Source organism: Zingiber officinale, chromosome 2B, assembly GCF_018446385.1.
Source record: "Zingiber officinale cultivar Zhangliang chromosome 2B, Zo_v1.1, whole genome shotgun sequence".
Taxonomy (NCBI): Eukaryota; Viridiplantae; Streptophyta; class Magnoliopsida; order Zingiberales; family Zingiberaceae; genus Zingiber; species Zingiber officinale.
In genome coordinates, this window is record NC_055989.1 from 101,288,690 (window position 1) to 101,313,135 (window position 24,446).

Genomic DNA, 24,446 nt, shown 5'->3' on the forward strand with positions numbered 1-24,446 from the left:
CTCCTCCTGATAGACATATTTGGAAATAAAACTGGGAACGGAATCTCCAAGCTCTGACAGAAATTAAGAAGGAACGATTGAGGAGTTAAATTCAGTGATGCATGGGGTCGGGTCCGCCTGGGCTCAGCCTCTCTGGCCCGTACACCAAGCTAGCCGTCTTCCCGGCTTTCGTCTTTCCAGCGTCGACGTTCACACCTTCGAGACTGCGGATCGACGGTGAGAATGGTCGATCATAGAGCATCCGGCGAGACGGCGACGACTCTGAAGTAGTAGTACTCCCAACGAGTAATAGCATGAGCACCAAGAAACAAGAAAAAAAGCAGCAGTACATTGAGCATAACTTCGCCATGAGATCAATGTATCATTAATATGCCTGCCTTCCTGTGATCTCCGGCCAGCTCGAGTACTCCTGCTGAAGCTAGCTAGCTAGCACAAAGACACGCAATTAACTACGTACCTCCAGCATTCACTTCACGTTCTTTAAATACCTGCAAAAAGTTGAGAATTAGATGTATCTATTCTGAATTCTTTAAGTAAATAATTAGCTTCGTGAATGTAATGCTTAGTCAGGCAGCAATATGATTCATGGTTTCATGCATGCCTGTAATCGGAGGAAGATGCATATATAGTGCAGACCCACGCTAGCTCAAGTTGGGAGGATGCAGATGGCATTAAGAATCTAAACTACTGGTGCAACTTAACTAAAGAATCAACTTAGGCATGCATCTTAATTGTCTCTAAAATTAACAAACTAAACAACTACCTTTTATATAGGCAACAACTTAAATATTGTAGTTAATTACCACTTGAACTCCCAAACTATATATATTCTAACTATATATCTTTCATATATAATATATATATGTATCTATAATTACTTCAAGGGTCAACTTAAATATCTTAATTGCCTCTTCAAACTCCCAAACTATCCTAACTACCTTAAATATAATACATATAATTACCACATCAATGTGTTATATGATTAAAATTAGACTATCAAATTGTCTTGTGGCTTTGAGGACAGCCTTCACCTTACGATAGAGTCGCGACAATGATAAAGAGAAAAAGAGGAATAGCGTATAGGCCTACCATGAAACACATGCCAGTTCCACTTTCTACTTTACATTTAGGAAATTTCATTAATTTGTTTAAGACCGAAGGCAAAAGTGACTCCACTTTATTGGTTAAAATATCACAAGAAATGTTGCAACTTGCAACTTTCAATGACATGGAATAAAGTACAAATCCAAAGTGCTTTTAATTGTTAAGTTCTTGTCCGTATGTAATGCTTCTGTATATTTTTTTGCTAACCTAGCCATTTAGCTTCTTCTTCATTTGTGTGTGTGTGTGAAGAAATAATGCAGCTGAAAGGTATTGGACGTGGCAATATTACCCCTCCTCGGCTCTAACAGCCGGATCAACTAGCTCACTTTCTTTAAAAATAATTAAATAAAAGGAAAAAATATTATAGCTTAATGTAGTGTACACAAAAGATGAATCCATATAAAAGCTTTCCATGTGGTGTATTAAATTTTCTATTGACTATGACCAATGGAGTAAGAATCCGTTGACTAAGAGTTTATTAGTGAGTGGATTCTCGCTGAGAATGAGATAGATTCTTCCAATAAGAAGTTGGAATTCGAGATTTTGATCTATTGACATAAAGGAGTGCATTTGTCGTTATTCATTATAAAAGTTTAAATTTTAAAAATATAAATGTCACCAAGTGCTATGAATAGAGCAAGCGTACCAACGAGTCTCACAAATATAATAATTAGAGGAGTTTAATTTAGGCGCCGTCGATCCTATAGAAGATTTTTTTAAAAAAAATGTTAAAAAAAATCGGTCACGTCTTCTTATTCATCGAAAGGAGTATTTTAATTTTAAAACTATTAAAATAGAATATTAAAAATAATATTATTCCCTTTCTATCCTTTTCATCAACCTCTTAAATCCTTCATCTCTCTCATTGTTTTCCAATGCATCCTCTTTTTTCAAAATTAAAAAGGATCTGATATTTTTTCATATTAGGTCTAATGGTATCAAGCCCACCGTTAGGTTTGATATGATCTCATATCAGGTTCACCGTTGGACCTGATATGATCTCATATTAAGCTCACGGTAGACCTAATATTTTTTCATATCAGACTTACTCTGGGTCTGATATGATCCAATATCAGATCTAGTGTGAATCTGATATTTTCCATATCAGGCCTTCCATATCAGGCCCACACTGGGCTTGATATTTTCCATATCGGGCTCAGAGTAAGTCTGATATTTCTCACATATGGCCCAGTGTGGGCTTGATATGGTCCAGTATGAGCCTGATATTTCTCACATCAGGCCCAGCGCGGGCTTGATATTTTCTCATATCAGGCCCACCAAGGGATGCATTGAAAAACAGCATCTGGAAAGAGGGGATTTAGGAGGTTGGCAGGAAGGGTAGGAAGGGAATAACATTATTTTTAGTACTGTTTTTGATAGTTTTGAAATTAGATTACTCTTTTTGATAAATAAAAAAAAATGTGACCGCTCCTTTTGATAAAAAAGCAGCAAAAAAATTATTAATATTTTTATTTTTTTAATAATTAAGGCATTTTTAATATATTTTATTTTTTAATATTTGGTATATTTTTTTATATTTTATGTCCCTTTAGAATTTTTAGTATTGTAATACTTTCTATTAGGTTTTCTTTTCTTTCTTTACAAGTTAAAAATTGGGGTTTAGAAGTTAAGATATTTTTATTTCTTTGTATCTTAATTTGGAATCTATATAAGCTTCTATTTATCTGAGGAATTAAGCCTTAGTTATTAAATAATATTTCCTTTTTGGAGGGAAAGTTTAGAGGACAACGGTTATCTCTTCTTGCCTTTTCCTTAAACCTACTTATCGTCAGTCCATTGGATAATCACTATCCTACTGGCATAAGTTGGTATTAGAGCTGGCATATTTCGATTGAGGAAGTCGAGCATCATATCTAATGGAAGGTCATTGTGGTTGTGCAAATTAGGTTCCGATTGAGGAAGCCTCATACCGTGATCGTAGCACCCAAGACAATATTGAGGATGTACAGAGGCAAGTTATAGATTTAACCTAGCATCTAGAGACGTAAAATCTTGAAGATCGTGAGATCTCAGATCATGGATTTGAGTGTACCTTTGAGAACCCTTATCACCAAAGGTTGCATACTAAGAATGCCATAGTAGTAAGGTGTTATATCTAAGAAGTGTCCTAAGGCAATCGCCTTATATTTGTACTATTTATTAAATAAATAAAGATTTACTATTTGAGTACACATATTTAATGTATGTGCATGATTGGATCTTACGATTCATAGTATGAGAGGATTTATGATTAGATCACAACTAGTGAATATCTCTATATGTGTAATAATGAATGTATTGAAATCCTCCCTTGTCAACAAATTGATGTATTCAGATGTCATTAATTCTGTGAGACTAACATGAGTTATACTCCTTAGTCTAACCAAGTAGTTATTCCTTACTGACTAGAGACATTTGGACGTCGAGAGTTAAACGTAGATGCTAGTTATGGTAACTAGTTAATTGGAGTAACCTGTTGTAACATTTCATATGGTTCTTTACTTATATAGATATGTCAATGAAGCTCTTATTATAGCTTAAATGCAAGTTTCCTTCAACTTGAGGTATTCAAGTCACCTTAGTTATGGAGACTTATACTTTGACATCCTAAGCAAGCATCTCCTTGGAGGTGTTGCTCCGAGATGATTGGGTATAAGTCAAAGTACTCAAAGATGTTTGGATAGCCAACAAAGGATTCATCGCTCCTTACGAGGAGACATATACCCTATAACCACTTGTCAGGATTGTTACTCAAGTCTTTGGTCAAAGCATTGCTTGTTAAGAGTATTGTACTCTTGGATACATGTATGCGTAATTTAAATATACGGGATGAGAAAATACTACTTGGGCTAGGTATAATGTAGTCAGCCTAGTGGGGAAGACACATAGACCATATTATGAACCAAATGGATATAAGACGAGTGAAAGGAATAAGACACGACTCACTATAGTTGCTGAAAGGTTTAGAAGTGAATTCTAGAATCAACCGTTTGATTTTTTTTAGGCAATTAGGGGTCATGATGTACTACTAGGTGTCATTCATGATCGATCCATAATTAATAGTTAATTATGAATGACCAACATAACTTGGAACTTATTGGGTCACACGCACTATGAGTTTATCTGAAGGACTTAAAATGAGTTTGTGAATTGGATTCTCACATTGAGAAAAATTAAGTTTGGTTGGACTAGAAGAAGGGTAAATATGGAAGATATTTTATCGAAATGAAAGCATAGATGGACTATGTCTTTTGAAGACAAGTTTGATCCTCTTTACTTTAATTATAAACCAAATTAGTTTGATTTTAATTAAAAGATATTTGGTTTTGAACCAACTTGGTTTGATCTTGAACCAAACTTAAGTCTATTGCTTTGGACTTTGGTTTTGTGGTAACAAGTATTGGACTTGCTCCTTTAACCCATTAGGAGATCTATATATTGATATACATGAGAGAAAAATTAATTAATTTGGAGAAATACTAATCATTAGGTTTCTCTCCCTCCTCCTTCTCTCTTCCTCTCATCTTGCCACTGTCGCCACCCAAGACGCTGTTTGTCCACCACCCCTTCGGCCTGCATCACCTACCGACCAAAAGGACATCAGAACAAGTGTGCTCTGTGTAGGATTTAGCTGGCCGGTTAGAGGGAGGAGAATAGTCCTGAAAAGAAGTTAGCCAAAATTTCTTACTTTTGAACTTAGCAAGGATAAAGAATTAATTAAAGCAAGTAATTAACATAAAAGAAACAACTTACAAATAAGTAAGATGGCCAGAGTTTTATTTGATTATCAACCTAGTTGGTTGTTAATCCAAGGTAATGAAAAGCTCAATAAAAATTTATTCATTGAAGGCAAAGAAGCCTCTTACACTCTTTGAAAATCTCAAAAAATAACTAGGAATTAATTACAAAAGTTATTAAATTCCTAGCTTTAGAGGGCTTTTTATAGTCTCTAGAAAAAAGTTATCGTTACTTGGAAATGCCTCCAAAGCCATCCAGGGTGCCTCCAACGTGGATAAAGTTTTATCTACATTTTAACGCTCATCCAATGGCTCTAATTGGTTGGAGGTGACTTCAATGTCATTAGAGGCGCCTCCGTGCCTCTAATGCTCCATTAACTTAGGACAGTTGTCATTGTAGCTGTACAAGTTCAGTTTGATTCTTTTTCTCTCGGAAAAGGGCAGCTTCCAACTCCTTCCTCACCTGGTTCCGTTGTTCTGTGAGAATCTTAATATAGCCACAAACAACATGATGTTCCATGGCTAAACTGAGATACCTGCTAGGATTATTTTAGAAAATTCGTAAATTCAAGGAAAGAAAGATATATATAATAGAAGAAGAATGGATAATACAAATCGAGAAGCAGATGAGTTTACTAATAGAGATGGTCTTTCAATGGAAGAAGACGTAGAGCTTGAATCTGTTAGGATGTATACTAAAAGTCTAACTTTTTGTATGAACATTTATTTTAAAATGAGAATCACATTGGTCAAATGTCTGCATTTAGTTAAATGCATTTGTCTATTTAATTTATATTATAGATAACATAGTGTGTGGTGTCACACAAAAGATAATGTTATCAGTTCCTTATAAATTATAAATAGTAGCTCACAACCAAGATGGATTGAGACAAACCATTGGAATGATTGTAGTGTGATTTGGTATTAGTTCATCTTGACTATAAAATTACACTAGTACACTGTGTGTATTGAGTAGAACCATTTGAGGTTGTTTCTTTTTATACTGACTGCATAAAAGAACAAAAACTTCTGTTACTATAGATGTGCGTACTCTTAATCCCGATATAATAACAAACACATATACTTAGTATTTATTTCTTTAATTTATCAAAGGGTGAGATTTATTTAGTTAAATCAATAGGCCTAATAAGTTGAGAAATAATATTATTTATATGATGTGTTGTTGATTATAAAAGAAAACTGTGTCCTAGTGATCTAGGAGCTCATAAGGATTATCATGTAAACCCTGCAGGTGGACTTAGTCCGACATGATAATAAGGTTGAGTGATACTACTCTTGGAGCTAGATGTTAATTAAGTGAGTTGTCAGTAACTCATTTAATTAACGGACATACAATATCTTAAATACAGGGAAACTAATGCACTCATGATAAGAAGGAGCTCATATTGAATATGGGATTGGTGCAGTAGTTCAATAATAACTCTTTAGTAGTATGAGTTATTATTGATGAACTTGAGTTGGGTGTTCGGGTCGAACACAGGAAGCTCAAGTCCATTAGGAGGCCAAAATCAATTCCTCCTCTCGGTCCCTGTTGTAGCCTCTATAAAGCCTCTCATTCACCCGTTTTTGTTTTGCTTCCTACCCAAAAGGGGTCGGTCACATCCTTGCTTGGTGCCCAAGCAAGGGGTCGTCCAAGCCTTGCTTCCCACCCAAGAAAGGGGTCGACCAAGCCTTGCTTGGTGCCCAAGCAAGGGGTCGGCCAAACCAAAAGGAAAAGAAAAGAAAAAAAATGAGAGATTTTTTCTCAACAGAATTAGAGATTTTTCTAAAAAGAATTACGTTGATTCTTTTTTAGAAATTTTCTAAAAATAATTATGTTAATTCTTTCTTAAGAAATTTTTCTAAAAAGAATTATGTTAATTCTTTCCTAGAAATTTTCTAAAAAGAATTATACTAATTCTTTCTTAAGAAATTTTTCTAAAAAGAATTATGTTAATTTTTTTCTAGAGATTTTTTCTAAACAAAAATCTATTACTTTTTCTCCTTTTTTTATCTGGGGCAAAGGGTTATAAAAGGAGAGGAGGTTGTGCCACAACAATCAACAATTTAATTAAGAATTGATAAGTTTCTCTCCACAACTAAAAACCCTCTCCTTTCCCTTAAGGCTGACGCCCCATTCTTTCTTTTCTTTCCTCTAGGGTTGGTGCCCCACTTCGTTTCACTACAATAAAAACCTTCATAGACATCGGTTTTCCACCGGTGTCTATTTCATTTTCGACCGATGTCTATGAAGCCGATGTTAAAAGTTTGCCATTTTAGACATCGGGTTAAAACCGATGTAGTATCACTTAACGACACCGATCTTCGAATCGGTTATTAACCGGTGTAGTATCACTTAACGACACTGTTTCATCAACGGTGTAAAACCGATGTAATATTGTATGTTAATAACACCAATTTTGGCAGCAGTAAATGACCAATGAAATATTAGTTAATAACACCGGTTTTGCAGCGGTGGAAAATCGATGTAATATGTATATTTTTTAACAGCACAAATTTGATTTCCGAAACAATGAAAAACTGACAATAACAAAAAAAAATACACAAATATTCACAAATTATACAAATATTCTTCATTCAATAATATTCATAAAATACACAAATATTCACAAATTATATAAATAATCTTCTTACAACAATATCCATAAAATACCCAAACATTCTTTTTACATCAAAAGCTAGCTAATAGATATCAAAATCAAGGTAGAACATTCTTTTAACACATCAAGGTATAACCACACTTCAAATGTAATCTAGCATGCATTCAGCCCACTCGAACCGCACTTCATCAATTTCAACTCTGGAGTACTTGAGATTTGTAAACTGTAAAAACACATAAATCCACCATATGTCAAATAACTAAAACAAATGTGTACATGTATCAAATAAAATAGAATACTGAGTTTTTAAAGGCTGCTGTGGAAGATAACGAATATAACATAGAATCTAAAACTTTCATATATGACACTTAGTATATGCTGCTTAGAATATAACATAGATAATTTGCTCCTTCTAATTCAAGTGTACAGATTGATAAGAACCGACAGCATCATACAACAACTTACTAGGCATGATAATGGTTGAACAAAGAAATATGACTACACAACAAATCCAGTGAAGGAAGCATAGAAGAACAAAGCTACCTCTGATGAAGAGATATACTATTTATTGTACTACCTCTGATGCCATCTTGGTATCCTGAATATCCTGCACTAAGCCCCCTATTTTCTGTGATTTCTGCTACCAACCACAGCAGCAAGGAATGCGGCAAGAAGGCAGCTGCCTCCTTAGTTCAGCACCCAAAACAGCAAGTTAGAGCTTCCTTTTGGGTCCATTCAATCCTCTAGTAAGTAAAAACAGGAGTTTCAGGGAATAATGCAGTTAAGATGTAATGTACAAGATTAAACTGAAAAGAAATACTTCTTAACCATAACGCCAGATTAATGAAACAAGGAAATGGTTTTTCAACGTTAGGCAACCATATACATCATAGCAAGACCATAATAGATGATGCCATTAATTTGAATGTTTAAGACAAATCATTCTTATTTACCTTATTTCTTTGAGACATCCATTTTGATCAAAACACACAACATTCATCATTGTGGTTTTTCAACGATTATCCCAATAGCTATCCAAATTGGTGTCTAAGGGCACATCAAACAGTACCTTGTATTCTTAGACATAATATCAATTCATCCTAGAACTATTCTGATATTTCTCCAAATGGGAAGAAAGAAATCAGGAAAAGAACTTCTCACTTAACTAGCAAACAAGACAGATTAGCTATTCAGTTGGGCATATTACATTGAGAAAGTGTAAGGCCCAAGCACAAGTGTGTCTACATCCTCCTACTGAAAAAAATTCCACCACACAAGAAAAATCATTAATGGTGGAGGAGCACTCATTTTTCCAATTTGTTTTTAACATTGCTATTTAAGGATAGCGATAGCAATTTTTTACCCAGAAATTGAGAAATTGCTTGTCTTGTCATTAATATGTGATATACGATAAAGGATGTTAAATATCCTGCAACAAATAGACTTATCATTTACAAGGCAAAACATGAATGAGTTAACTATATAGATGTTTTTTTTTAAAAAAAACGAATGCCCATAACAGATTAAATAAGGATTAACATACATCATCAGCTTGGAAGTGGAGACATCTGAATATTTTCTTGAAGTTCTCCCTCTGATCCTGGCTGAGAATCTTGAGGACCTCTTCTAAATCTCCCAAGTGAAGTTGCTTCAAAAATACCTAATCATAATTTAACATGATCATGATCAAAGAAACAAGAGAGACAGAGCAGGATTGACTGTCTAACTTCATACATGTCAACTATGTGTACTGAGCATGCCAGCATGACACCAGAATGATAAGTAACCTTCAATGTTATCATCATCATCAAGCCTTATTTGTCCTAATTATTGGGGTTAGCTTAGCTGATCTTTCATTGAGCTACGTAAAAGGTTATATCACTAGTAAATTCAAATCAATTAAATCATTGTTACATTCATAATGTTTTCTTTAATCTCGTTCCAGTCCTTGCAACTTACTCTCTAATCAAGAAGAAGAGTAAGGTGCCCCCACGGGTTGACGCAATTGGTTCATGCAAGGGTGTTGTTGCCAACAGGCTTGAGGTCAATTCCTAATGGGTGTGAAATGCCCCACTGATTACCTCAACCCCTCCTTGCATGTGCCGTGATTTACCTCTTTTCCAAATAGTGGAGGGTTACCCTGTTGGGGTTGCCAAGGTGACGGTTTCACCTTTTGCTGCCAAATAAGAAGTGTAAGGTGCTTGTTACCACCAGTTGACATCAAGTGCCATCAAGTGCTGGTTATAAGAAGAGAAAGAACACATCCTCTTAAGTTTCTCAAGGAGTGTAACCAGATCAAAGCAAAATTATACACACCAACCATATTAATCAGGACATCCTAGTGAAATATCCCAGAATGGTCTAGGTACAATGGAACATGTGAATGTTGAGTAAAGGATATGCAAACACGAGGATAAACACATCATTAGTAATTCATGACCCTCAAAGCTATGGCTATAAGTTGGTTGCCCTCTTTCCTTTGTATGTCCAAATACCATCAAATATCAGACATGAAATGTGTTAAATTAAATTGTACTATTCTTGATCCTGAACAAATATCAGATTTTCATTTTTCATGATGACTATACACAAATGATATAAGAAACAACTATGTTGCTCTGGGTGCTAAATAATTTAACAAAGAAAAATATTTATCAAAATACACAGCTAAATTCATTGCCTAAGTACCTTGGAAAATACAAATGTTATATTGTGCCTATTGTTAGGACCAAAAGTAGCTAGAGGGGGGTGAATAGCTCGTCGCGTGCTCGTTGCTCGGTGTTGCTTGTTTCTTCAAGAATGCGCAGCGGAAAATATATAAACAAACACAAACACGCTAACACTAGGAGTTTACTTGGTATCCACCTCCAACGGAGATGACTAATCCAAGGATCCACACCACGCACGCACCCTCCACTATGAAAACACTCCTTTTCGGTAACTACCGAGGGCGGAGAAGCCCTACAAGACTCTCAGTACAAGAAGAAGAAAGGGTAGTAAAGAATAAGCAAAAGCTTACAAGAAATGCAGTAAAAACCCTAGCTTCTTCTTCTTCTCGTTGCAACTCGCCTCTTGACTTGGATGAACCTCCAAGAACCTTCAAGAACCGGTGAGGAGCTTAGAGAGTCCTGGGGGAGCGTGTTGAATCTGGAATGAATCGGTGAAGTTCTGCGAAGAAATCGCACGCCAACTATAAACGACGCTAACGGTCGAATCCCAATCGATTGGATTGCTCCCAATCGATTGGGAGGCTGGATCGATCCACGGATCGATCCGAGCCTCTGCTGGAAAAACTTCGGATCGATCCACGGATCGATCCAAAGAGTTTCGCTGCGTCCCAATCGATCTCGATCGATTGGGACCTCGATCGATCCACGGATCGATCCGAGGATCGATCCGTGAGGACTCCCGATCGATCGGTGGATCGATCCAGATCTTCTGGATCGATCCACTGATCGATCCAAACCTGCTGGATCAATCCACGGATCAATCCAAACCTGCTGGATCAATCCACGGATCAATCCAAACATGCTGGATCAATCCACGGATCAATCCAAACCTGCTGAATCAATCCACGGATCAATCCAAACCTTGGTTTTTGCCCAAAACCAAGCCCAAAGCCCCCTAAACCAACATCTAGTCAACCATGACTTGTTGGTACATAAGACCTAGCATCCGGTCACCCTTGGCCAGCTAGGACTCTCTCACCAAGTGTCTGGTCAATCCCTTTGACCCACTTGGACTTTTCTCTTCTTGCCAAGTATCCGGTCACTCCCTAAGACCTACTTGGACTTTTCTTCCTCGTGCCAAGTATCCGGTCAATCCCTTTGACCTACTTGGACTCTCACCAGATGTCTGGTCAACCTTGACCCATCTGGATTTCTCTTGCCTGGCTTCACTCACCAGGACTTTTCCAATTGCCTAGCTTCACTCACTAGGTCTTTCACCTGGCTTCACTCACCAGGATTTTCCTCCTGCCTAGCTTCACTCACTAGGACTTCCCAATTGCCTAGCTTCACTCACTAGGTCTTTCACCTGACTTCACTCACCAGGATTTTCCTCCTGCCTAACATCCCAGTTAGGACTTCCCAGTCAAGTATCCGGTCATACTTGACCTACTTGACTCTTCTTCAATCAATATCTTATTGTCAAACATCTAAACCCAAACCAAGACTCAGCTTGGTCAACCAGGTCAACCTTGACCTGAGGGATGTTGCACCAACAATCTCCCCCTTTTTGATGTTTGACAATACCACAATAACACTTACAATACCACATGTAAGTTAGGCTAATCCCATAGCCTCATTCTTCATGCCACTAGGTAATGAAAGCATAAGTTAAGCTCTTCATTCTCCCCCTAAGAGGGCAAACTCCCTCTTAGATAATGAAAGTCTAACTGACTCCCTTTCACTAGTCTTTTCATTCTCCCCCTATTGGCACACATCAAACTCCCCTGTAGGGCACACTCAACCCATCTTTAGGCACACATCAACCCATGCCTCAATTTCGGGTATACTTCAACAAATCCATTGTTGAAAGACTCTCCCCCTGAAGAGTTGCTCATCGTTGTTCACAACATCACTCGTTGTGATCAACACGATAAAGAAGGTCCCATACCCTTCATTTATCCTTAACTTCTCCCTCATTGTAGACAAATACTCAACCCTGAGCATTTTCTAACCACGTGAGTTCCCACTTGGACTAATGAGGATATCCACTCCCCATTTCAAGTTCCAAAAGCTCATACATGAGCATTTTCCTTAAAAGAAGGTTAACCACCTTCCAAGGTTCATGAAAAGATAATTTTTCATGTCTTTAAAGAGTCCCTCCCCCTAAAGACATGGTGGTAACTTCTGTCATTGCACCAACAATGACTTGGAATCCCTAAACCTTTAGGAAACCCAAATTTAGAAGTTTTGAGGTTCAAATATTCAAAATTTGAAACAAACCTCAACCTAAACTTCAACTTAGCCTTCCTTAACCAATCCATCCTTGTTTTCATATGAAAACACCCGTTTTATGTATACAAATGTATTTTTAGAGGTTTGGAATGGTTACCTAGACTAAAATAGGTTTAGACTGCTGAAATCAGGCCTTCCCAGCCAAAATCAGCATCCTGGATCGATTGGAGTTGGGTTCCAATCGATTCAACCTATTTGAATCGATCCACTGATCGATTCAGGATGTATGGATCGATCGGCTGATCGATCCAGCGAGCTTCTGTTCGCAAGAGTTTCCTTCTGAATCAATCCACGGATCGATTCAGGAAATTCAATCGATCCATGGATCGATCGGAGCTCTGATAGTTGCTGAAATTCCATTTCAGTCAACTTCAGAAACCCCTAGAGAATTCTACAAAAATCCAAAAATCATGAAATTTCGTGTAGACATTATTTAGGGCATACTTAATCATGGAAAAATAGCTTTCTATGAAAATACTTTATATTTTCAAAGATTGACACAAACTTGAAAACTTGCAAAAACTTTAGCGTTTTCTTCAAGTTTGTGTCTAACTATTCAATGGTGATTACTATCAAAAGATAGCCTTCACCAAAGTTTTCCAAAAACATTTTAAAAACATTTTCAAAACCAATATCCCATCATGTTCCTTGGGCATAATGCACATGACTTGTACATTAGCTTTCCCAATGATGGGAAAACACATAACTATGTGTTTTGATGAACTTACAACTCAAAAGAATGCACTAAATCAACATCTTGAGTTTTGTTCATCATCCTAACATCTCACTTGTATCTAATGTGCACTGAAACACATACAAGTCATCTTATAGGTCTTTGTGAGATGTAAGATTTTGATTTTGCCCTATTCTAGGGATCATGCATATCTATCTAGGCATTTTGAGAGGTAGACATCCACAAAGGATGTTACTTGTTGATTTACTTGTTAAACAAATGTCACTTGTTTATTCCACTTGTTGTAAACAAATGCCACTTATTTAACTAATGCCATATGTCCTTAATTTTTAAGGAAATAAACATAATGCATGATAATGTTATGGCATACATCAAAATAAAATAGCTTTCAAAAGAAAGATTCCTATAACTACATGATGTATGTATGGCATGACATGGTATTTTTGTATTTTTCATGATAAGTCATGAATGCAAAATACAAATAAGATAAAATATGATGTCATGGCATATTATGAGCAAACAATCATGGCAAGATTTAGCATAAATAAAATATACCTAGATTACCTATCTAAGTATCGTTAATCTTAGCTAATCCTAAAACTTAAACCCTAGATTGCCCAAAGTGCTTCAAGAGAGTGCCAAAACCTAAATGGGCATTTCTAATTCTCTTGATTAATTTATGCCAATTGAAATTAAGCTTATCCTCAAATGTTGGCATATTCCATTTTTCCTCAAGAGTAATCACATAAATCAAGGCCCGGAGTGCCTTAAAATTTATAAGAGAATACCAAAATCCCAACTTGGTATTTCTCTAGGTTTTCCCAATTTATGCCTTTTAAGATAAAATCAATTTTCCACCATTAGGCACATTTTACTCTTTCAAGGAGTAAATAATAATTCCATTTCATTTTCAAAGGTTAACAAAAACCTTGAAAATGCTCCTTGAGTGTCAATTTCCTCAAAGTTGGGTTAACTACCCTTCTAATCGGAGTTGACACTCTCTAACCCATCTATGGGGTAGAGAAGATGCTCCTAGGAACCCAACACCTATTGGTGCTCCTTGGATGCTCTAGGTACTCACTAGGGATAACTTCCCTAGATACCTTCCTAGTGACCTTGTTGAGCTTCTTAGAAGCCTTGGTCACATTTTCTAGGTCAACTCTAGGGATAGCCTCTCTTGTGACCTTGTTAGTGACTTTCTTAGACTTCTTAGACGTCTTAGTCACTTTGGTTGCAAAGATACTTCTAGGGATATCTTCCCTTGTATCTTGGACTTGACCTCTAGACTTAGGGTTTGTTCCATAGCTATATGGAACCCTATGATAACTAGGCACATCCTTTTTAGCTTTGGGTTTGTATCCCAAACCTCTATGACCATTGGATGACCTTTGTGCTCCTAGACCTAGGCTATGCTCATTTTGGCCTAATAAGATATTTTCCATCCTTTTTAGGGTCTTTTCCATTTTATCAAGTCTTGATCTCAAGACTTGATTTTCTATCATTAAATCCTTAGATTTTGATTTTTCATTACACCCATGAGCATTTTTGTTTTTGGGCTTGTATCTATTATCCTTAGTGTTCTTGCCCAAGTGTCCATCTACCTTCCTAACCTTAGGTTGAGTAGTTTTGGCATGTAGGGTCACATGCTTTTCCTTAAAGCCCTCATGCTTCCTATTTTTATGGTAAATCGCATTAAAATGATAAAAATTAGAACTATCATGCTTTTTACCATAATGTAAAGGGGTAGGCTCAATAAAAGATACCTTCTTCTTTACCTTGGAGGCTTCCCCTTGACTAGTGCCTCCTTGAGCCTTGACCACCTTCTTCCCCTTGGGGCATTGACTTCGGTAATGCCCCTTTTGATTGCAAGAGAAGCATATAATATGCTCCTTGCTCTTCTTTGTGTTGGGGATGATCTCCTTGGGCTTCACCTTGCCTTTTTGTGCCACTTGGCCCTTCTTCTTGGCCAATTTAGGGCACTTGCTCTTGTAGTGCCCATGTTCCCTACACTCAAAGCATATAATATGATTTTTATTATTAATTGAAATATTTATACCTTTGCTTGTAGGGGTGGCATCTTTTCCTTTGGATCCGGAGGTAGAAGCTTCCTCTTGATCGGACCTTGATTCTCCTCCATTTGATTTTTCTTGACTTGTGGAGGTAGAATCTTCTTCCTCCTCTTCGTCTCTTGACCCGGATGTAGAAACTTCTCCTTCTTCTTGATCCGGCGTCACCAAGGATTGTTCCCCCTCAATCCTAGAGGTGGAGGCTTCATCATCTTGAATATGAAACAAGGAGTATGCTCCCTCCTTGTTCCCTTCGTTGCATTCCTTTGAGGATGAAGCTTCTTGGATTTCCTCTTCTTTGGAGGTTGAGCATCTCTCAACCTCGGAGTCCTCCTCTTGGTCTTGCTCCAAAGAGTCACCCTCTCTGGATACTTCTTGCTCTTGTACAGTGGAGGGGATCTCTTCATGAAGCTTGGCCAATTTGCTCCATAATTCCTTTGCATCTTCAAATTCTCCAATTTTGCAAAGGATGGTGCTTGGCAATAAATTGACCAAAAGCTTGGTCACTTTGTCATTTGCATCGCACCTTTGGACTTGCTCCGAGCTCCATTTGCTTTTCTTGAGAAGCTTGCCCTTGGAGTTTGTTGGAGCTTCAAATCCTTCCATTAGAGCAAACCATTGCTCTATCTCCATCATTAGAAAATTTTCGATTATTGATTTCCAAGAATCGAAACTCGTAGAAGTGTATGGTGGAGCCACCCTTGTGTCAAATCCAAGCCCATCTTGGAATTGCATCTTGAAGTTGAGCTTGATAAAGTCTTGAACTTGAAGAATTTGCTCCAACTTCTTCACCCTCTAGCTTTTCTTGATATGCTTGACCCTTCCGGCGATGATTCCGGTGAAGAGCGGCCTCGCTCTGATACCACTTGTTAGGACCAAAAGTAGCTAGAGGGGGGGTGAATAGCTCGTCGCGTGCTCGTTGCTCGGTGTTGCTTGTTTCTTCAAGAATGCGCAGCGGAAAATATATAAACAAACACAAACACGCTAACACTAGGAGTTTACTTGGTATCCACCTCCAACGGAGATGACTAATCCAAGGATCCACACCACGCACGCACCCTCCACTATGAAAACACTCCTTTTCGGTAACTACCGAGGGCGGAGAAGCCCTACAAGACTCTCAGTACAAGAAGAAAGGAAAGGGAAACAAAATACAAGCGCAAAGCTTACAATGAGTGAAAACCCTAGCTTCTTCTTCTTCTCGTTGCAACTCGCCTCTTGACTTGGATGAACCTCCAAGAACCTTCAAGAACTGGCGGTGAGGAGCTTAGAGAGTGCTGGGGAGGAGCTGTGTTGAATCTGGAATGAATCGGTGAAGTTCTACTGAAGAAATCGCACGCCAACAGCTATAAACGACGCCAACGGTCGAATCCCAATCGATTGGATTGCTCCCAATCGATTGGGGAGGCTTTGGATCGATCCACGGATCGATCCAGAGCGCCTCTGTGCTCTGGAAAAACTTCTGGATCGATCCACGGATCGATCCAGCACTTATCGCGCGAAGCAGCAGCGTCCCAATCGATTTGGACCTCTGGATCGATCCACGGATCGATCCGGAGAGGTTCTGTTCGTGGGGACTCACCGGATCGATCGGTGGATCGATCCAGATCTTCTGGATCGATCCACGGATCGATCCAAACCTGCTGGATCAATCCACGGATCAATCCAAACCTGCTGGATCAATCCACGGATCAATCCAAACCTGCTGGATCAATCCACGGATCAATCCAAACCTTGGTTTTTGCCCAAAACCAAGCCCAAAGCCCCCTAAACCAACATCTAGTCAACCATGACTTGTTGGTACATAAGACCTAGCATCCGGTCACCCTTGGCCAGCTAGGACTCTCTCACCAAGTGTCTGGTCAATCCCTTTGACCCACTTGGACTTTTCTCTTCTTGCCAAGTATCCGGTCACTCCCTAAGACCTACTTGGACTTTTCTTCCTCGTGCCAAGTATCCGGTCAATCCCTTTGACCTACTTGGACTCTCACCAGATGTCTGGTCAACCTTGACCCATCTGGATTTCTCTTGCCTGGCTTCACTCACCAGGACTTTCCCAATTGCCTAGATTCACTCACTAGGTCTTTCACCTGGCTTCACTCACCAGGATTTTTCTCCTGCCTAGCTTCACTCACTAGGACTTCCCAATTGCCTAGCTTCACTCACTAGGTCTTTCACCTGACTTCACTCACCAGGATTTTCCTCCTGCCTAACATCCCAGTTAGGACTTCCCAGTCAAGTATCCGGTCATACTTGACCTACTTGACTCTTCTTCAATCAATATCTTATTGTCAAACATCTAAACCCAAACCAAGACTCAGCTTGGTCAACCAGGTCAACCTTGACCTGAGGGATGTTGCACCAACAAGTGCCATCAAGTGCTGGTTATAAGAAGAGAAAGAACACATCCTCTTAAGTTTCTCAAGGAGTGTAACCAGATCAAAGCAAAATTATACACACCAACCATATTAATCAGGACATCCTAGTGAAATATCCCAGAATGGTCTAGGTACAATGGAACATGTGAATGTTGAGTAAAGGATATGCAAACACGAGGATAAACACATCATTAGTAATTCATGACCCTCAAAGCTATGGCTATAAGTTGGTTGCCCTCTTTCCTTTGTATGTCCAAATACCATCAAATATCAGACATGAAATGTGTTAAATTAAATTGTACTATTCTTGATCCTGAACAAATATCAGATTTTCATTTTTCATGATGACTATACACAAATGATATAAGAAACAACTATGTTGCTCTGGGTGCTAAATAATTTAACAAAGAAAAATATTTATCAAAATACACAGCTAAATTCATTGCCTAAGTACCTTGGAAAATACAAATGTTATATTGTGCCTATGACTATGGTGTTGATTCATTGTTCTTGATCATGTATATCTTTGAACATATATGATTCACATTACACAAGTCAGATCATTATAAATACAACCCGAAACAAGTGTGCATTCTCTGCGAACCAACTTAAAGCACAAAAGAGAAAATCCATATGAATACTGTAAACAATACAAGGATAGCCTTGTATATAACCCACCAACCTATTGGACCATGGATCATCAAGACCTTGTCCAGTTTCTAATCACTACAGAAGCAGCAACTCATGACACTACATGCAATGTCAAAATGGAATATATTATAACAAGAGAGAAGAGGAAGCATACCGAATCCCAAAATTGAAGAACAAATCACAAAACCCAAAAGGGAAAAATCCATTAGATATAAGATTTCCATAATAATAATGCATACTCCAGAAATCATTAGATGCCTTGGAGAAGAAAAAACAAGATGCAGCCTGCAAATGTTCAACCACACGTAAGTGTAAATAGGCATTAACATTAGTTAAGACAAAGCTAAGGAAGAGAGGGATCATTGATCAGTAACAAGAAAGACATCCAGCATAGAACCATTATATTGGCATTCATCGTTCAGCCACAGATCCTCCAAGTAACTTAGGATATCTTTACTATACTTGGCTCTGCCATAATCAATAATGCATGTAGTATAAAAGCAATTAAACAGTATAAAGACACGGTAGTCATATCATTGATCTTAGCATGTCCGATTCAGAATAAGCTATTTTTGAGTTAAGGAACTTACCACCCAAATGACAAAGCTATTTCTGCTCCAAGAATTTCACGAGTGGAACTTCATAAAGCTTGACTGCCTTCTCATTATCAATGCCTGCATCAACACTCTTATTAAATGTTTCATTTGCTTGACAGAGCACTAGAAGAAAGATACTTTCTTTGGAGAACAAAATGGCTTAAACTAGAGATGATTAATCACCTTTAATCGCTGATTTAGTTTCAATGTTTCATATCTGGTCTCTTTGGTGCAGGAAGTAATACAGAGTGGAAAAGGTTTATACAATATAGCAAACAAGTTATCTAAGAACTTGCAAAATGGAAAACCTCAACCAACAAATATTGATCACTTGACCCAAAACTCTGATCATTGTAATATCCAACATAAAATAGCATTAAAAACACATTAACAGATAGATGATCAAGCATCATAGATTCAGTGTTTCATATCTGGCCCCTTTGGTGAAGGAATTCAAATGTACGCATGGGGTACTGAACTAAAGATACTATGGAGTGGAAAAGGTTTATACAATCTAGCAAAAAAGTTGTCTACGAACTTGCAAATGGAAAACACCAAAAATATTGATCACTCGACAGAAAACTATGATAATCGTGATAACCAACATCAAAAAATCACATTTATTATATTCAACACCTTGTACTTGGCAACCTCCTCGCTAACTTCCTTAAGATCGCCCTTTGTGAATATCAATCCCACATTCCCCTGAATCAGTCAAGGATAATTACTAAATAGCTAAATGATCGATTCATGGAGGAACTAAAGATGAGGAAATGGGAAATGGCGAAGAGTGCGTACGACGAGAAGGGGGAGGAGGTTGAGGAAGTCCTTGTTGCCGGTCTTCTCGGTGTGGAAGCGGATACAGCGGCGGATGAGGGTGTTCTTGCCCATGAGGATGACGGAGTCGCCACGGAGGCCCCTGCGGATGCTTTGGAGCTGGTTGGACCCAACATTGTCGGCGGCGGCGATTAGGACCTTCCCGTACTCGTCCAGAAGCAAGCACAGCTTCTTGTCGTAGCGGACCTTCTTCTCCGCTTTCGAGAGCTTCACCACCATCTCGATCTAGCTCCGGGCGACGCAATGGGAGACGGAGAAAGGACAGAGATGGAGGGACAAAGAGTCCGAGCCGCCCTTTGCGCTACGATTCACCCCGGAGCGCGATTAGCAGCAAGAGAGATTAGCAGGACGCGATTAGCAGCAAGAGAAATGGGGCGGCCATCCTTTTGCCGGTTATAGTGAAGGGAAGGAGGAGCGAGCGACCTCGAATGGGGATCTGAGAGAGGAGATCCCCATCTCTCAGATCAGCGGCGAGCTCCTCGTGGATGCGTGTGGCTTCCCGGTGGGAGCGGCCGGGAAGTGAGTGCGAGAAGTGGAAGGACTGCCCCCATCCCCACTCGTAGATGTCTGTGACGAGGTTGTAGAAGGTGTCGACGAAGGCAGGGACATTATCGTCGTCGAGCGCGGCGGCAATGCCCTCCTTGGAGCGGAGAAAGAAGGACAAGTACTGCTTGTACTTGTCCTGCACCTTATCCTGCATGATCAATCTCATCTTAAGGTTCACTGCCCGCTTGCCTTTCACTTCCGCCGAGCCCATCACCCACACGAACCAGTAGACCGCGATAGCGCCGACGACGGCCGCCGTCCACATCGCCGTCAAGAGATCCATTGCTCGTCTTTCAAATGGTATCTCCTAAAAGGAGGATGCAGAGGATTAGGGTTTCGATTTATTGTGGGTGAGGAGAAGCCCAAAAGAAAGGGCGCTACGAAAGTCCGCCAAAATTTTGGTTCATAGACACCGATTTTAAAAACCGCGGTTAAAATCGATGTCTATTAATGAAAAAAGGCGATCATAGACATCGGCTAAAAAAACCGATGTCTATGAGCAAAAATCTGCGCTCATAGACACCGGTTTTTGGAAAAACCGGTGTAAAATACTCAAAGACATCGGTTTTTGCTTAAAACCGTTGTTGTTCCACTGATGTCTATGAGGGTTTTTATTGTAGTGTTTCTTCTTCCCTTTTCTTCCCTCTAGGGCCGGCACCCCATCTTCTCTTGGTGGCTGGAGCTTGAAGGAAAAGAAAACGAAGAGACGAAGCACCTTGGTGGTCGGCGGTTTGGAGGAGAAGAAGAAGAAGGAGGCGTTCTTTTCTTTGCGTCTTTTGGTGGTAGGCGGCTTGGAAACAAAAAGGGTTCGGGTGTTTTTTTTGTCTTGGCAGATCATCGCCCACATGACGTCCAAGAAGAAGAGAGGAATACGACAGAAGATCAAGAGGTCTTTGTCTACAAAGAAAGGTACAACTAGTTATTTATTCCGCAGCACAACTAGTTTTGTTTTCTTTGTATGGATTCTGAAATACCAACACAAGAGGCTAGCGATTTCGTGTTTTCGTTTTTGTGCTTCGATTTGTGTTTCGATCTTGTTCTTTGATTGAGGTCTCTGTAGGTAAACCTAAGGTTACTGTGAGAAGTTTAAATATTCAATTTCTTTGAAAAGTTTTGTCTAGGAAGTAGTGGATGATCCCATAACCAAGAAGGCCTAGTGCCTTGCCTACGACCTGGAAGCTGATCCTTGAAATAAATATTTAATTAACTTCTGTAATATGGTTTAACTTCAGAAGGACACAAGGGTTGAACTTGGAGTAAAAATGTTAAGTTTCGTTTCCAATCCAGGTTTAACTTTGAAGAACGAACTTGGAGTAAAAATGTTAAGTTTCGTTTCCAATCCAAGTTTAACTTCTGAAGAGCACATGGGTTGCTAGGAAAAGTTCTGTGCTTGTACAAATTTTTTTTGTACAAGGGAAACAAAACGGTATTCCAAGTAGCACACAACAAGTGGTATCAGAGCCAGGTTTCTGCCTTTGTGTGTTTGGTTTTTGGTTAAATTATGCACTGCTCATACATAAGTTTGTTGGTTGCTACTCGGAAAACCTAGAGGTTCCACTGTACAAAAATTTTGTACAAAGGTCTGAACCTTTTCCTAGCTACCATGCGTTCTTTTAAATTAAATTTTGGATCGCCTGCGGAACTTAACACGTTTGATCCAAAACTTAATCTATTTGTTCTTTAAGGTTTAGACTTGGATCTCCTGCGGAACTTAACACATTTGATCCAAATCACCTAAGTTATTAATTCCATTAAATATTAATTTCCATAATTGGTTCCCAGTACTGACGTGGCGAGGCACATGGCCTTCTTGGATATGGGAACAACCACCACCGACTAGACAAAACCTTTTATGGAAAGCTAATATTTAATTTCCTAAAATAACTTTAGGTCAACCAAAAAGAACAATCAAATCACAAGGAAAAGAAAAATAAAAGAACACAACTTCGAAAAACATAATCGAAATACTAGAATCGTAAGCCTCTTGTATCTAGTATTATTTCCATAAATAACTAGCATGATGCGGAAAGGAAAAATTACTAGTTATACCTTCTAAAAAGACCTCTTGATCTTCTACCGTATTCCTCTTCTAACCTCGGACGTTGTGTGGGCAACGATCTTCCGAGATGAGAACCACCAAGCACCTTCTTCTTCCTTGCAAGTTTCGGCCACCACAATTCTCCAAGAGAAGTAGAGGTCCGGCCACCACCACCAAGCTCCAAGGGATGCAAGAAACAAAACCACCTTTCTCTCCTTCTTCTCCTAGCTAGAACCGGCCACCATCAAGAGCTCCAAGAGAGGTTGCCGCCGGCCATAAGAAGAAGAGAAGAGGAAGAAGCTAGGGATGGCCACCAAGGAGGAAAAGAGAGAAGAAGAATAATAGAGTTGATCACCCGTGAAGGCACATCTACCCCCTCTTTTATAATCCTTGGTCTTGACAAATAAGGAAATTTTAATAAAAAATTCCTTAATTCTTTTGTCATAAAAAAGAAAAATTATTTTAATTAAAAAATAATTTTCTTCTTTTAATAATAATGGCCGGCCACTTCTAATTCCCCAAAACAAGGAAAATTTAATTCACACAAGAATTAAAACTTTCTAATTTGTTTCTAGAAATTTATAAAAATTTCTCCAATAATTTTTATCCCTTCATGATTGGTTAATAAAAAGGAAATTTTATAAATTAAAATTCTTCTTCTAAACATGTGGATAATTTCCAAAAGGAAAGTTATCTCTAAAAATTAAAATCTCTTTTCAATCTACAATTAAGGAAAGATATCAAATCTTTTCTTAATCTTTTGTAGAAACTAATAAAAGAGAATATTTAATTTTAAACTTCTCTTTTAAATTATTATCATGGTTAAAAAGGAAAGTTTTTCTTAAAAATAAAATCTCCTTTCAATCTACAAATAAGGAAAGATTTCAAATCTTTTCTTAATCTTTTGTAGAAAGCTTTAAAAGGAAAGATTTAATTTTTAAACTCTCTTTTAAAACTATGATATCCACATAAGAAATAATTTTAATAAAAAATCCTTTTTAATATGATGTGGCCGACCACCTAAACTTGGGCTCCAAGCTATTGGTCGGCCACCTATCGGCTTGGCCGGCCTTCAAGCTTAGCTTGGCCGGCCCTTATTGGTTGGGTAAGAAGGTGGGTATGTGGTGGGTATAAATCTCTATATACAAGAGGCTACGATAGGGACCGAGAGGAGGAATTGGTTTTGGTCTCCCGATGAAATTAAGCTTCCCGTGTTCACCCCAAACACACAACTTAATTCCATCAATAATAATTCATTCCACTAAAGAACTATTATTGAACTACCGCACCAATCCCAAATTACATTTTGGGCTCCTTCTTATTATGAGTGTGTTAGTCTCCCTGTGTTTAAGATGTCAAATGTCCACTAATTAAGCGAGTTACTGACAACTCATTTAATTAATATCTTAGTCCAAGAGTAGTACCACTCAACCTTATCGTCATGTCAGACTAAGTCCACCTGCAGGGTTTAACATGACAATCCTTATGAGCTCCTCTTGAGGACATTCTCAACCTAGATCACTAGGACACAGTTTCCTTCTATAATCAATAATACACACTATAATTGATATCATTTCCCAACTTATCGGGCTTATTGATTCATCGAACTAAATCTCACCCATTGATAAATTAAAGAAATAAATATCAAATATATGCGCTTGTTATTATATTAGGATTAAGAGCACACACTTCCATAATAACTGAGGTCTTTGTTTCTTTATAAAGTCAGTATAAAAGAAATGATCTCTAATGGTCCTACTCAATACACTCTAAGTGTACTAGTGTAATTATATAGTTAAGATAAACTAATACCTAATTACACTACGACCTTCCAATGGTTTGTTCCTTTTCATTATGGTCGTGAGTTACTGTTTATAATTTATAAGGTACTGATAACATGATCCTCTGTGTGTGACACCACACACCATGTTATCTACAATATAAATTAATTGAACAACTACATTTATCATAAATGTAGACATTTGACCAATGTGATTCTTATTTCTAGATAAATGTTTATACCAAAAGCTAGGCTTTTAGTATACACTCTAACAAAGTTTAGGTCGGATAATAGTAGGATGTGCTAAATAGATTAACTTTATGGTTGCAGGCATCCTAGATCCAACTATTATGACTTTTGTGTGCTTATGTGTGATTTGAACCCTCAGACATGTCGAGGTTGTTGTGTGTGCATGATTGTAATAATTAAATATGGTC

At 38.2% G+C, this 24,446-nt stretch overlaps 1 protein-coding gene across 1 annotated transcript; it reads right to left on the reverse strand.

Annotated features, from left to right (window-relative positions):
- Positions 1 to 91: 91 nt before the first annotated feature.
- LOC122048495 (60S acidic ribosomal protein P0-like) lies at positions 92 to 19,864 on the reverse strand. Its single transcript, XM_042610058.1, has 5 exons — positions 19,607 to 19,864; positions 19,445 to 19,513; positions 9,006 to 9,122; positions 458 to 488; positions 92 to 261 (listed from the first exon to the last, which is right to left on the reverse strand). The coding sequence occupies exons 1-5, from the start codon at positions 19,862 to 19,864 to the stop codon at positions 92 to 94; spliced, it is 645 nt and encodes a 214-aa protein (XP_042465992.1).
- Between the last annotated feature and the right edge of the window lie 4,582 nt (positions 19,865 to 24,446).

What these genes read in the sequence shown, in the direction of transcription:
- LOC122048495 (XM_042610058.1), bottom strand. Translation starts at nt 19,864, where the DNA reads ATGGTGGTGAAGCTCTCGAAAGCGGAGAAGAAGGTCCGCTACGACAAG. An exon ending in ACCTCCTCCCCCTTCTCGTC is followed by an intron (nt 19,514 to 19,606) that starts GTACGCACTCTT and finishes TGACTGATTCAG; the next exon opens with GGGAATGTGGGATTGATATT. An exon ending in ACGTGAAGTGAATGCTGGAG is followed by an intron (nt 262 to 457) that starts GTACGTAGTTAA and finishes CTACTACTTCAG; the next exon opens with AGTCGTCGCCGTCTCGCCGG.